The following is a 14,969-nucleotide window of genomic DNA, read 5'->3' as shown; positions in this document are numbered from 1 at the left end:
CTCAATTCACTCCCATTTAACTATGTTTGACATTGTTCAAAAGCTGGGCGGGCAATTTAGCGTGGCCAATCCACCTAACTTGCACATCTTTGGGTTGTGGGGGTGGAACCCATGCAGACACGTGGAGAATGTGCAAACTCCACACTAACAGTAACCCAGGGCTGGGATTCAAACCCAGGTCCTCAGCGCCGTGAGGCTGCAATGCTAACAACTGTGTCAAATGCCACCCTAAATGCTTCCTATATATGGTGTGGCGATGCTGGCGTCGGACTGGGGTAGGCACGGAAAGGAGTCTTCCAACACCAGGTTAAAGTCCAACAGGTTTGGAATCACTACCTTTCGGAGCGCAGCTCCTTCCACAGGTAAATGAAGAGGTAGGTTCCACAAACACATATAGAAAAATTCAATGATGCGAGATGGTACTTTGAATGCGAGTCTTTGCAGGTAATTAAGTCTTTACAGGTCCAGATGGTGCGACTGGAGAGAGGGATAATCACAGGTTAATGAGGGGTGAATTGTCTCAAGCCAGGACAGTTGGTCGGATTTCGTGAGAGCAGGACAGATAGTGGGGGGGTGAATGTAATGCGACATGAATCCAAGGTCCCGGTTGAGGCCCTAGTCATGTGTGTGGAACTTGGCTATCAGTTTCTGCTCAGCGATTCTGCATTGCCATGCGTCCTGAAGGCTGCCTTGAAGAACGCTTACTCGAAGATCAGAGGCTGATTGCCTTTGGCTGCTGAAGTGTTCCCCGATTGGAAGAGAACATTGCTGCCTGCTGAGTGTCATGCAGTGGTTTAGCTCAGTGGGCTAGACAGCTGGTTTGTGATGCAGAACAAGGCCAGCAGCGTGGGTTCAATTCCTGTACCAGCTTACCCAAACAGGCGCCAGAATGTGGCAACTAGGGGATTTTCACAGTAACTTCTTTCAGCGTCTGCATGGTCTCGCCAACGTACCACGCCTTGGCATATCCTTTCCTGCAGTGTATGAGGTTGACAACGTTGGCCGAGTCACCACGAGTATGTACCGCGTATCCGGTGGGTGGTGTTCCCGCGTGTCATGGTGGTACCCATGTTGATGATTGGGCACATCTTGCAGAGGTTGCCATGGCAGGGTTGTGTGGTGTCGTGGTCGCTGTTCTCCTGAAGGCTGGGTAATTTACAATGGTCTGTTCGAAGTTGCGTGGTTGTTTGAAGGCAAGTAGTGGGGGTGTGGGGATGGCTTTGGCAAGATGTTCATTTTCATCAATGATGTGTTGAAGGCTGCGAAGGTGATGTCGTAGTTTTTCCGCTCCAGGGAATTCATCAGGCAAATGAGGCTCTGGGAGTTCTTCCACAGACCCCAGGAGGCCTACAGCGAACCGAATGAGACAACCAGTGAACCGGAACAGCAGTCCGAGAGATCTGTGGAAGATCCAGCCAGCAGGAAGGACTGGAAAACCCGACCCATTGAACCAATCCAACCAGCTGATTCTGCTGCTCCTCTTGCACGAAACCACTCAGTAAAACTGCCTCGAAATTTTTGTCCAAATTCTGAACTCACATCTTTCTCCTCTTTTCCTGCTATCTCCCATCATGCTCTCTCAGAGCTCATCTTGTCTCTGATACTTACCCTTTGCTCCTTTGGCTCGATTCTCATTAAACTGCTGAACATCCAACTTCCACATGTTTCCACAGTGTCTCCATGGAGTCAGTGTCTTTGTGCATTTCCACTTTAGACAATCAAGTGAAGCTCTGTCCTCACACAGAACACGTGTATGGTTTTCTTCCCTTAGTGAATGGTGTGTTTTTCAGGCTGTAACTGGTTAAAGCGCTTTCCACAGTCTGTCCACTGGAACACACTCACTCAGGTGTGTGTGTGTGTCTTAGTGCTTTTCTAGTCGCACATATGTTTGAAATATTTTCCCACAAACAGAACAAACATTTTTCATTCCACATTCATAGTCTGAGGATATTCAGGTCCTGATTAATTAAGTGATACTGCCGGATCTTAATGTGATATTTGGTTTGTTTCCTGTCTGAAAATCCTCTCCTAATGCCCTGGAAAAGGAGTTTACAAAGGCCACACTATCAGTAAAAGATAGAAATTCAGAACAGACAATTCCAGTTTCTGGGGAACAGTTTTTCTCTCTTCTTTCCCCAAAGCTGTAAATCCCTGTCCCACACACTCTCCCTCCTCCCTGGGCTGAAATCCAAATAAAGTATTAGATCATTATTTTTGTATCTTTTTACCAAAGTTATATAATTAGAGGTAAGAATATGCTTTATAAGTCACTTCATTCCTGTACGAGCCTCCCCGAACAGGCGCTGGAATGTGGCAACTAGGAGCTTTTCACAGTAACTTCATTTGAAGCCTACTTGTGACAATAAGCAATTTTCATTTTAATTTCATTTCATTCATGACTTGTGACAGACTTTAATCTGAATCATCCTGACTGAGCAGACAGAATAACAAATGTTAACCTTGTGTCCAGAACTGACTGTGTGGAGATTTGATGAGCAATCGCAAAGGTTGTTTCTCCAAATCTTCCAGGGTTTCCTTTGTTTAACCTCTCCCTCTTGAACTAAGTTATACCAGATATCACACTCAGGGCCCATTCTGGTTCTCTTCCTGTTGACTAAATATCTTGAATCAAATATGGAGAAGACTGAATCCACTGTTCGGTCCCTGCACCAATCTCCATTCCTGACATACCGACTCTATCCCTCTCCCTGGCAACAGTCTGAGACTTAGCCAGTCTCTTTGTAAACTTGGTATCACATTTGATCCCAATATGAGCTTCTGACCTCATAGAATTTACAGTGCGGAAGGCCATTCGGCCCGTTGAACTGCACTGGCCTTTGGAAAGAGCACCCTAGCTAAACCCACACCCCCACTTATCCCTGTAACCCCCTAACCTTTTTAGATACTAAGGCAATTTACCATCTTCACCTCCCGATTCTACAATTCCATTACACACCTGGCTGCTCTCCCACAGTCTACCTCTGGAAACTTAAAGCCATCCAAAAGTCTGCGATCCATGTCTTTATTCACAGCAAGTTCCTTTCCCCTATGATCCCTGTGCTCCGATACGTGCATTTGCTCCCAGTCAATTCTCACCCTTGTTTTCAAATCCCTCCATGGACTTGTCTCTTCCTGTGTCTGTCATCTCTTCCAGCTCCACAACCCCCTGAGATATCTGCACAGCTCTGATCCTGGACTCTTGCACACCCCCGATTCTAATTACTCCGCCATAGTTTTCAGTTCCCTCGGCCCCAAGCACTGAATTCCCTCCTTGAACCTCCCTGTCTCCACCTCACTTACCTCCTTTCAGACTCTTTAAAACTCACGTCTTTGACCAAGTTTTTGGTCACCTGTCCTAATATCTCCTTTTGTGTCTGGGTGTCTCACTTTGTTTTATAATGTTCCTGTGAAGTTGACTGGGATGATTTATGATGTTAAAGGTGTTATATAAATAGAAGTTGTTGACTGTAACCATGACCTCCTGTTTTACAATATCCCACTGGTTTCACAACAAACTCTATCTCTGATGTTTTGCCCCCTGCGGGTTTGCAGCCTCTATAAAGACGGCGGCCGTTAACTCAGGCCTGTCACCGGGAGCAGGCCGCAGCTGTCCCCCCGCTCGATGCAAACCCGGGCCCGGAAACTTCTTATTGGGGTTTGGAGCCTCCACCGGGTTACAGTGAAACCTGCCACTTCGCGGCTCTGCCAGAGACCTGCTCCTTTTGCGGCCTGGTGGAGACCGTAGAGCACGTTTATGTTGTCTGTCCCAGAGGGGGTCGTCCAGCCCGACAGTCTGCCCCTCTTCCGCGGCCTCGTTCACGGCCGGCTGTCCCTGGAGAGGGAGCATGCGGTGTCCATGGGCACACTGGAAGATTCCCGTGCTCGGTGGGCACCGCAGGGGTTGGATTGCTTTATCGACCCCGATTTTCAGACTCTAATTTGACGGGTTTTAGATAAGTTTCTGTTCCCTTTCTTGTTCCATTTGGGTTGTGCTCCACTCGTTGTTTTAGCAGCACTCCCTTCTTTTGTTTTATCCATTATTTACTTTATTTTCTTTTGCTTAGTTCTTTTCACACCCAGCACCATGCTAAGGCAGATGCTGGCTTAATCCTGCATATGAACATAATGTGCAGGTCTCAAAACTCACAAAATCATATTAAAAAAACGAACATCAACATCAGACATAAGCTAAAGTAGTGAAGCCACAAAACAGCTTCAGTGAAACCTCCCGGCCGAGTCCAGCATGGCCACTGCGCATGCCTGAACTCACAATGCAGTGGGAATGATTGACGGCAGCTCTGATCCAATAGGAAGAGAGGGATGGGCCTGGAGGACCGAGTGGTTTGGGCGGGTCCTCCAACCAATCGGAGTGAATATGGGGCGGGGTCTGAGCCCGGTCTCCCACGTGAGGTGGAGCATGCGCTGTGCCGAGTACAGTTCAGGATTCAGGTGGTGGGCTGGAGATTCCTGGTCAGATCCCGCTCGGTGAGTCATGAGGGAGGGATGGAGCCGGCGGATGGGTCGGGAGGCTTCATAAACACTCCGTGTCACCCCGAATACGAATCTCGGATTTGCAGTTGAACCGGCGAAAGGTGCTCGGCCTTTTCACCGAGATAGGCCCGGGTGGCCTGGCGCATGCGTACGGAGCGAGAGTCCCGGCTTTGCTCCGCCTCCCATTCACTCTGATTGGCTGGATGACCAGCCGCCCCCGGTTAGTCCTCCAGCACCGCCCCCTGAGTTGGAGCAAACCCTTCAGCTTCATCCAACAGATAGAACATAGAAACATACAGCACAGAATAGGCCCTTTGGCCCACGATGCTGTGCCCAACCTTTGTCCTAGATTAATTCTAGATTATCATAGAATTTACAGTGCAGAAGCGGCCCATCGAGTCTGCACCGGCTCTTGGAAAGAGCACCCTACCCGAGGTCAACACCTCCACCCAACCCCATAATGCAGTAACCACACCCAACACTAAGGGCAATTTTTGACACTTAAGGGCAATTTATCTTGACCAATCCACTGAACCTGCACATCTTTGGACTGTGGGAGGAAACCAGAGCACCCGGAGGAAACCCACGCACGCACGGGGAGAATGTGCAGACTCCGCACAGACAGTGACCCAAGCCAGGAATCGAACCTGGGACCCTAGAGCTGTGAAGCAATTGTGCTATCCACAATGCTACTGTGCTGCCCTTAAGAACAAATTAATCTACACTTCATTATTCTACACTTCATTATTCTACCATAATCCATGTACCTCTCCAATAGCCGCTTGAATGTCCCTAATGTTTCCGACTCAACTACTTCCACAGGCAGTGCATTCCATGCCCCCACTACTCTCTGGGTAAAGAACCTACCTCTGACATCCCCCCTATATTTTCCACCATTCGCATTAAATTTATGTCCCCTTGTAATGGTTTGTTCCACCCGGGGAAAAAGTCTCTGACTGTCTACTCTATCTCTTCCCCTGATCATCTTATAAACCTCTATCAAGTCATCCCTCATCCTTCTCCGTTCCAATGAGAAAAAGCCTAGCACCCTCAACCTTTCCTCATAAGACCTACTCTCCATTCCAGGCAACATCCTGGTAAATCTCCCTTGCACCTTTTCCAAAGCTTCTGCATCCCTCGTAAAATGAGGTGACCAGAACTGCACATAATACTCCAAATGTGGCCTTACCAAGGTTTTGTACAGCTGCATCATCACCTCACAGCTCTTAAATTCAATCCCTCTGCTAATGAACGCTAGCACACCATAGGCCTTCTTTACAGCTCCATCCACTTGAGTGGCAACTTTCAAAGATCTATGAACATAAACCCCAAGATCTCTCTGTTCCTCCACAGTGCCAAGAACCCTTCCGTTAACCCTGTATTCCGCATTCATATTTGTCCTTCCAAAATGGACAACCTCACACTTGTCAGAATAGAAGTCTTACAACACCAGGTTAAAGTCCAACAGCTTCAAATCACTAGCTTTCGGAGCACTGCTCCTTCATCAGGTGAATGAAGAGGTATGTTCTAGAAACATATATATAGTCAAAGATGGAAACAATGCTTTGAATGCGAGCATTTGCAGGTAATTAAGTCTCACAGAGATAGGGGTATAGCCTAGTTTGCGGGCTACTTGAATAAATGTACATTTCTATAAAACCTTGCACTGCCACTGAACCCTCTGAAGTCTTTTAAAGCCAATGAAGTACTTTTGAAACATATTCACTGATGTAATGTAAGAAGCTGTAAGTACGTATGTGTAATCACATTTAGTTTTAAAATTGTTATTTTCATAGTGTATTCACTGTCATTGGTAACAAGGTCAAGGAAGCCCTTTTATACCTCTAACACGTGGCTTCCTGCAGCCATTTCCCCTTCTGTACCTTTTCTATATTAACTATGCATTGATTTCATAGCAAAAAACACTTTTATACCTCTAACACGTGGCTTCCTGCAGCCATTTCACCTTCTGTACCTTTTCTATATTAACCATGTATTGATTTCATACCATAAAACAATAATTACATTGATGATTATTCAGTGGTGAACATTAATTATCATTAGTGAATTGGTGTATTCGGTAATTATATTGCAAAGGCTAGATCTTTATTTTTAAAAATAACACCTTCAACCAAAATGTTTCCAGAAACTGCAGAGATATCAGAATTTGATTGAAAAAGTAAATTACTCCATAATTTTGTGAAGTTACTGGACATCATATTCTGCCAAGACTGTGTGGGCCAGGCAGTAGAGTAATGGTATTGTTACTGGGCTAGTAATCCAGAGACCCAGGTTAATGATCTGGGATCCAATCTGCCTATGATAGATATTGAAATTGAATAAAAGTCTCAAAGTACAAGTCTAACGGTGACTTTGTCGATTGTTGTAAAAACCCGTCGTGTCCTTCAGGAATTCTGCTCTCCTTACGTGGTCTGGCCTACACATTACTACAGATCCACAGCAATGTCATGGTTGACTTGTAAGTGCCCACTGAAATAGCCTCACAAGACACGCAGTTCAAGGGTAATTGGAATGAGCAGTAAATGCTCGTCCAGCCAGTGACGCCCACCTTCCATGAATGAAGAATTTTGAAGAAGGCTCAGTGAGGTACAGTGAAAAGTATTTTTTCCATATAAATTTAGAGTACTGCTCCAATAAAGCTCAAAGGAAACTTGAGAAACAGAACCTCATCCTTGATCAGGCAATTTATCTTTTATTTGTATAAATTTAGAGTACCCGATTATTTTTTTTCCAAATTAAGGGGCAATTTAACATGGCCAATCCGCCTAACGTGCACAATTTTGTGTTGTGGGGTTGAAATCCACGCAGACATGGGGAAAATGTGCAAACGCCACACGGACAGTGATCCAGGGCCGGGATTCGAACCTGAGCCCTCGGTGCCGCAGTCCCAGTGCTAACCACTGCGCCATATGATGCCCTGTATTCATTAAAAATTACTGTATTAATTAGCTAAAAATCTGCAGCAGATGATTAAATAAGTGGTGATCATTAATTGAGTTACAATCAGTGAAACAATTTTTTTAATGCATTGGACGTGGGCGTCGCAGGCTGTGCCAGCATTTATTACACATCCCTAATTGCCCTTGAGGGCTGGTAAGAGTCAACCACATTGATATGGGTCTGGAGTCACATGTTGACTAGACTGGGTAAGGACGGCAGATTTCCCTCCCGAAAGTACATTAGTGAACCAGCTGGTTTCATAGACTTTTAATTCCAGAAATATTATTGAGTTTAAATTCCATCAGCTGTGGTAGTAGGATTCAAACCCGGGTCCCCAGATCATTATCCTGGGTTTATGGATGACTAGTCCAGCCACGATACCACTACACCACCACCTCCCCACTGTGTAACTGGTTAAAGCTCTTTCCACAGTCAGTTCACTGGAACACTCTCACTTGGGTGTGTGTTGTGTGAGTCTCGGGCTTTTCCAGTCACACTGATGTTTGAAATCTTTTCTCATTGAGAACAGAGAAACATTTCTCCTTCCACATTCGAATGATGATATTCAGGGTCTGATGAATCAACTGACTTCTGTCCGACCTTGATGCAATATTTAGTCTCAATTTACCGAATACAAACCTTCTATTGTCCCGTAAAAAGAGTTTACAAAACTACGGTACTGAGGACCCGAGTTTGAAACCCGGCCCTGGGTCAATGTCCGTATGGAGGTTCTGTTCCTCGAGTTTCCTTTGAGCTTTATTGGAGCAGTGCAGGAGGCTGTGGACAGAGTGGGAGTGGGGCAGGGAATTAAAATGTTAAAATGATCAGAAGCTCAGGATTATGTTTGCAGACTGAATGGTGATGCTCCACAGTCACCCAATCCAGATTTAATCTCCTCAGTGTAGGGGAGACCAAATCGTGAGCAGTGAATACACAACACTGGATGGCAAGAAGTACAAATAAATCACGGTCACCTGGAAAGTGTGTTTGGAATCCTGGAATATGGGAAGGAAGGCGATGAACTGGTGTTTGTTCCATCTGTTGTGTCTGCATGGAAATGGTTTACAGTGATGTTCATAAGAACACATGAAATGGAAGCGGGGGGAGCCTATATGGATCCTCGAGCCACTGCATTTCTTGCTGGCTGTAACCTGCCCGTTCAGGCGTCATTCTGATATACTTTCCCGTATCGTCCCCAGTCCTTCCAGATCCATTTTATGATATGGATACATTAGCTCAACAATCCTGTGAACTAATTTAGTCTGGCCCAGTGTCACCGAGCTGAAATCCAGTCTTTCTCTGACACATTATTCTTGATGCCACAGCTGACAGGTTAAGAGTTTAGCAGTAAGTGGAAGAGGCAGGTTTGTAGATGCTCTGCAGTGTTACAGACTGGCTCGTTGGATCTTGTTCTGTCCCATCTTACATTCAGCTAACAGTAAAATGACTAAAATGCTGCAACATACAGGCATTTGGTGCAACAGTGAATTTGCTGCTCAGATTAGTTAAAGTCTCCATATTGTAAAATGGATCTCGAAGGACTGGAGAAGATGCAGGAAAAGATATTTGAATTATGCCTGAACTGGCAGGTTATACCCAGCAAGAAAGATTGGACAGGGCATAACCTTTTCTTTGGAAAAGGGAATGAAGGATGACCTGATCCTGCAAGATTATGAAAAGGTTTGATATGATAGACAAGTGGAAGATGTTTACATTGGATAACAATAAATATGAGTTAGTCATTAATTAATCTAATGTGCAGTTCAGAGGGAGATCACCCACACACTTCATGTGTGCAAAGAAATGGAGCCGGTGGGTAGCCGGGAAGCAATAGAAGCTGCGGAGTGACTTGGGGAGGCTTCAGAAAAACCCTGAGGAGGCTTCAACTCCCGAGTAAAATGTTAACGGTGCGGTCTTAACGGGCACCGAACAGAGTGAGAGCTGAGCGGTGACAGGCCCGGGTTACCGGCTGCCATCTTTACAGAGGACAAGGTGCCGCAGGGCGCATGTGCTGCGAGCCTGGACCGGTTGCCAACTTTCCCAGATTGACTGACTGGAGTCTCCAGGATTTTATTTGAATAATTTGTGGGAGTCACTGGCTGGGGGCCAACATTTATTGCCCATCCCTAATTTCCCTCAAACCGAGTGGCTGGCTCGGCCATCTCGGAGGGCATTTAAAGAGTCAACCACATTGCTGTGGTTTGGAATCGTGTCGGCCAGACCAGGTAAGGATGGCAGATTTTTTTTTCTGTTCATTCCCGGGATGTGGGTGTCGCTGGCTGGGCCAGCATTCACTGCCCATCCCTAATTGCCCATGAACTGAGTGCATCTCAGAGCATTTTAAGAGTGAACCAGCTGACTGTGGATCTGGAATCACATGTAGGCCAGACCAGGTAAGGATAGAAGATTTCCTTCACTGAAGGACAGGAGTGAACCTGATGGGTCTTTGCAACAATCGACAATGGTTCCATTGTCATCAATAAACTTTGAATGAAATCAAATTTTACCTTCTGCCTTGGTGAGCTTCATACCTGGGTGTCGAGAAAATCATTGGGACAGTAAAGGAGATTTTTGAATATTTCTCTTCAGATATTGAAAATGGGATAAAGGTTGATTGGCTGACAGTCAACCACTGTCCTGTAAGGTAATGAGTCCTTCTGCTTCCCAATTGGCCGAAGAAGGCAGTGTGTCACAAGGATGGATGTGTCGACCGATTAATGGCTGGAGGATGGGGGCAGGTCATGTGATCAAACCTCCAGGAATACATTTAATCAAAGTTGGCGAGGAGAGAATGTTGGGAATTTCTATCCTAAACTGACAGTGAGGTTTCTGTAAATTTATAGGATACTGGAAGTGGAGGTTTAACAGACGGGAAACGCAAACCAAACGTCACATCGCGATCTGACAGAGTCACTCGATTCATCAGAACCTGAATTTCAGCAGCATCTGGGTGTGGAAGGTAAAAGGTTTGTCTGTTCTGTCTGTGAGGGAAGATTTCAGGTCTCAGTGTGACTGGAAAAGCCCCGAGATTCTCAAACCCTGGTTAGACCAAACCTGGAGAACTGTGTTCAGTTCTGGGCAACAAGCCTGAGGAAGGATAGAATGGCCTCGGAGGGAATGTAGCACAGATTTACCTGAGTGATATCTGAACCCCCCGGGGTTAAATTACAAAACGAGATTACACAAACGAGTCAGAGACATGATGGCACAGAGAATGGCATTCGGCCCATTGAATCCATGCTAGCTCTCTGGAGCAATCCAGTCAGTCCCATTCTCCTGCTCCATCCCTGTATCCTCGCAGGTTTATTTCCCTCAAATCCAATTTCCTTTACAAATCAAATCATTCATTGTGTCTGTTTTCAAACTCCCTGATCGGCAGCAAGTTTCAGGTCATTGCCGGTCACTGTGTAAAAACATTTCTCATATCACCTCATATCTCCTGTACCTTTTACATACAAACTAGGATCAGGCCACTCGGCCCCTCGAGCCTACTCGGCATTCAATAAGATTGCGGCTGACCTCATTCTAACCTCAGTTCCACATTCCTGCCTACCCCTGATGACCTTTCACCCCCTTGCTCATCAAGAATCTATCCAGTTCTGCCTTAAAAAGATTCACGGACTCTGCTCCTACTGCCTTTTAAGGACGTGATTTCCAAAGTTTTACAACCCTCGAGAATAAAAAATCCTCATCTCCATCTGAAATGGGTGACTCCTTATTTTGCAACAGTGATACCCTCGTTCTCGATTCTCCCACAAGAGGAAACATCCTCTCCACATCAAACTTGTCAAGACCCCTCAGGATCTTATATAGATCAATCCAGCTTTTACCCAAAACTTTAAATCTGTCTACCTAGTGCTCGTACGATCAGTGAATGGAAACAGAGTTTCTTTGTCCACCCGATGGAAACCTCGCATAATCTTGTGGACCTGAATCAAATCTCCCCTCAACCTCCTTTGCTGGAACCATTCTGGCAATTCTCTGCACCTTCTCCAAGAACCTTCATATCCTTCCTGAAGAGTGGTGACCAGAGCTTTATAAAGATTCATTGAATAGAATTAGAACCATAGAATTCCTACAGTGCAGAAGGAGGCCATTCAGCCCATCGAGTCTACACCGACTCTCTGGACGGGCAGCCTGTCTAGACCCACACCACTACCCTGTCCTTGTAACCCCACAGCACAACCTAACCTGCACATCCCTGGACACTAAGGGGCAATTTATCAAGGTCAATCCACCTAACTTGCCCTTCTTTGGACTGTTGGAGGAAACCTGAGCACCGGGTGGAAACCCACGCAGACATGGGGAGAAAGTGCAAATTCCACACAGTCATCAAGGCTGGAATTGAACCCAGGTCCCTGGCACTGTGAGGCAACAGTGCTAACCACCGTGCCACCAGAAGCATAGTTTTGGCATCAATATTACTGTCCATGAAGCTCAAGATCGAATTTGCTTTGCCATCTATTCTCTTTAATCTGGCTTGTAGATATACAAAATCCCTCTTCACCTCTTTCTCTCTCCTCCCAGAGGCCAGTTGGGCTTTTATGACGATCCAGCAGTTTTCACGGTCACTTTTTCCCAGTGTCGGCCAGTCTACAAGTGGCCAGATTCATTCAGCTCAATTTCACAACCTGCCTTTGTGTTTTTGTGGGTTTTCTCTCACTCCCTATTTTCTGTTTTAAATCAGTTTCACAGGGTGTTCGAAGGGGAGGCTTCAAAGTCCGGAAACTCAAACCAAGCATAACATCAGGATCTGACAGAGACTTCAATTTATCATATTCGGAATATCATGGAACATGAAAGCATTTTTCACAGTGCGGGGAAACCATACACGTGTTGTGTGTGTGGACGAGGATTCGCTCGATCATCAGGCCTCACAAGCCATAAATGCAGTCACAGCGAGGAGAAACCCTGGAAATGTGCGGACTGTGGGAAAGGATTCACTTACCCATCCCTGCTGGAAACTCATCGACGCAGTCACACTGGGGTGAGACCATTCACCTGCTCCAAGTGTGGGAAGGGATTTATTAATTCATCCCACCTGCTGAGACACCAGTGGGTTCACACTGATAAGAGACCGTTCCAATGTCCAGACTGTGTGAAGAGCTATAAAAGTCCTGGGGATCTGATTCGCCATCAACGTGTTCACACTGATGAGAAACCGTTCAGGTGCTCTCAATGCGGGACTGGGTTCAGACGATCATCTGACCTCATTGTACATCAGCGAATTCACACCGGAGAGAGGCCATTCACCTGCTCCCAGTGTGGGAAAGGATTCACTCGGTCATCCAACCTGCTGAGTCACCAGCGAGTTCACACTGATGAGAGACCGTTCCAATGTCCAGACTGTGTGAAGAGCTATAAAAGTCCTGGGGATCTGATACGCCATCAACGTGTTCACACTGACGAAAGACCATTCAGGTGCTCTCACTGCGGGACTGGGTTCAGGCGATCGTCTGACCTCACTGTACATCAGCGAATTCACACTGGGGAGAGGCCATTCCCCTGCGCACCGTGTGGGAAGGGATTCACTCAGTCATCTGACCTGCAGAAGCATCAGTAAGTTAATACTGGGGAGAGGCCATTCACCTGCTCCAAGTGTGGGAATGGATTCACTCAGTTATCTAACATGCAAATGCACCAGCGAATTCACGCAAGGTATAGGCCGTTCACCTGCTCCAAGTTTGGGAAGGGATTCACTCAGTCTTTCAACCTGCTGAAACACCAACGAGGCCACAAGTAACCACAGTGATTGGATTTTGCTGTTCTTCACATTCAGGACTGAACCATGTTCATTTGGGTCTCTTTCAGCTGATAACAAACTCCAGCCCATTTACAGGGACTGATATTCTGCCTAAAAGTCAAATAAATTAGATTTGTGTTAAATACGCAGTGTGTTGAAACTTTTTAATATCTCTGACACAAGTTTGTTCCTTTTGAAGTACTCTCGCTCTCCCCTGTCTCTTCCATCCTCACCTCCAACAAGAACTGTGAGGAGCGTGTGGAGCTTCTTTGTGACTGAGATCGAGTAAATCCGATCAACTGCCTCTGCTGCTTCCCTCCCTTCCACGAGCCCACCGGACCAAACTGTCTCGAAAGTAATCCTTTCCCGAGTCCTGAACTCACATCTTTCACTACTTTCTCTCCCATCTCCCCTCATGCCCTCTCCGAGCTCATCTTGTCCATGAGACCCAGCTCCTGCTCCATCGACCCTATTCCCACTAAGCTACTGATCAGCCAACTACCCTGTGTCCACGGATATTGTCAACATTTCTCTCTCTCCAGGTACTATCCCTCTGTCCTTCAAATCTGCCATCATCACCACCTCTTCAATAAAACAAGCCATTGACCCTGCCATCCTTACAAATTACTGCCCCATCTTCAACCTCCCTCTCCTCTCCAAATTCTTTGAACATGTTGTCATCTCCCAAATCCTTGCCCATCTTTCCCAGAACTCCCATGTTTGAATCCCTTCAATCAGGTCTCTGCCCTGTCACAGTGAAATACAAGAGACAAACAAACAAAGGCAGACAATTTGTGGGCTTGGATCCAACACAGATATGTTCATAAGACCAGAAGACAAGGGTAGCAGCACAGTCATTATCGAGAGACAACACTACCTGCTGGCGTCAGACAGACAACTAGACAACACAAATGACAACACCAAGCTACCTGGACCCATATACACGAGACAGAAAGGAGAATTGGAGACAGACTGGAAGAACTCAGACTCCAGACACATTAACCAAAAACAGATGGAATAGCTGAGGGGATAACAGGTAGAACCAAGGAAGTTCCACCTGCTCTCTAAAATACCCAAACACGTATTAATAATATTCTTTGTTATTGTCACAAGTAGGCTGACATTAACAGTGCAATGAAGTTACCGTGAAAAGCCCCTAGTCGCCACAATCCGGTGCCGGTTCGGGTACACGGAGAGAGAATTCAAAATGTCCAAATTACCTAACAAGCACATCTTTCTGGACTTGTGGGAGGAAACCGGAGCACCTGGAGGAAACCCACACAGACGAGGATGGACGTGCAGACCCAACGCGAATTTAACTCGGAATCCTGGCGCTGTGAAGCAACAGTGCTAACCACTTTGCTACTGCCGGAAAATACCAGCAGACAGACACATCGGATCAAACTGTGAGAGAAAATCCTCCAGAACCAGAGAATTTACAATGCAGAAGGAGGCCATTCCATCCATTGAGCCTGCATCGGCCTTGGAAAAGCACCCTATTTAAGACCATGCCTCCACTCTATCCCAGTAACTCCACCTAACCTTTTTTTGGACACTAACGGGCAATTTAGCATGGTCAATCCACCCAACCTGCACATATTTGGAGAAAACTGGAGCACCCGGAGGGAACCTACACAGACACAGGGAGAACGTGCAAATGCCACAGTCACACCAGGCTGTAATTGAACCCAGGTCGCTGGTGCTGTGATGTAGCAGTGCTAACCACTTTGCAACCATGCCACATCTGTGGCGAGTGAAACACAGTTAACGTTTG

At 46.2% G+C, this 14,969-nt stretch overlaps 1 protein-coding gene across 5 annotated transcripts; it reads left to right on the top strand.

Annotated features, from left to right (window-relative positions):
- The first annotated feature begins 4,382 nt into the window (after positions 1–4,382).
- On the top strand, positions 4,383–13,131 carry LOC119961621 (zinc finger protein 436-like). Of its 5 annotated transcripts, none has more exons than XR_005459688.1 (2): positions 4,383–4,485; positions 10,296–10,351. XR_005459688.1 is itself a non-coding variant. In XM_038788917.1 (2 exons), exon 2 carries the CDS (start codon positions 12,242–12,244, stop codon positions 13,013–13,015), a length of 774 nt encoding a protein of 257 aa, XP_038644845.1. In that variant the 5' UTR covers positions 4,401–4,485; positions 12,140–12,241; the 3' UTR covers positions 13,016–13,131. The 5 variants fall into 5 exon arrangements, 4 of the variants coding, with proteins under 4 accessions (XP_038644845.1, XP_038644846.1, XP_038644843.1 ...); XM_038788917.1 differs by lacking the exon at positions 10,296–10,351 and adding an exon at positions 12,140–13,131 and having other exon boundaries at positions 4,401–4,485; XM_038788918.1 differs by lacking the exons at positions 4,383–4,485; positions 10,296–10,351 and adding exons at positions 6,225–6,236; positions 12,140–13,131.
- The last annotated feature ends 1,838 nt before the right edge of the window (positions 13,132–14,969 follow it).

This window comes from Scyliorhinus canicula, unplaced genomic scaffold (genome assembly GCF_902713615.1).
Source record: "Scyliorhinus canicula unplaced genomic scaffold, sScyCan1.1, whole genome shotgun sequence".
Lineage (NCBI taxonomy): Eukaryota > Metazoa > Chordata > Chondrichthyes > Carcharhiniformes > Scyliorhinidae > Scyliorhinus > Scyliorhinus canicula.
This window is presented reverse-complemented; position numbering and strand designations above follow the sequence as displayed.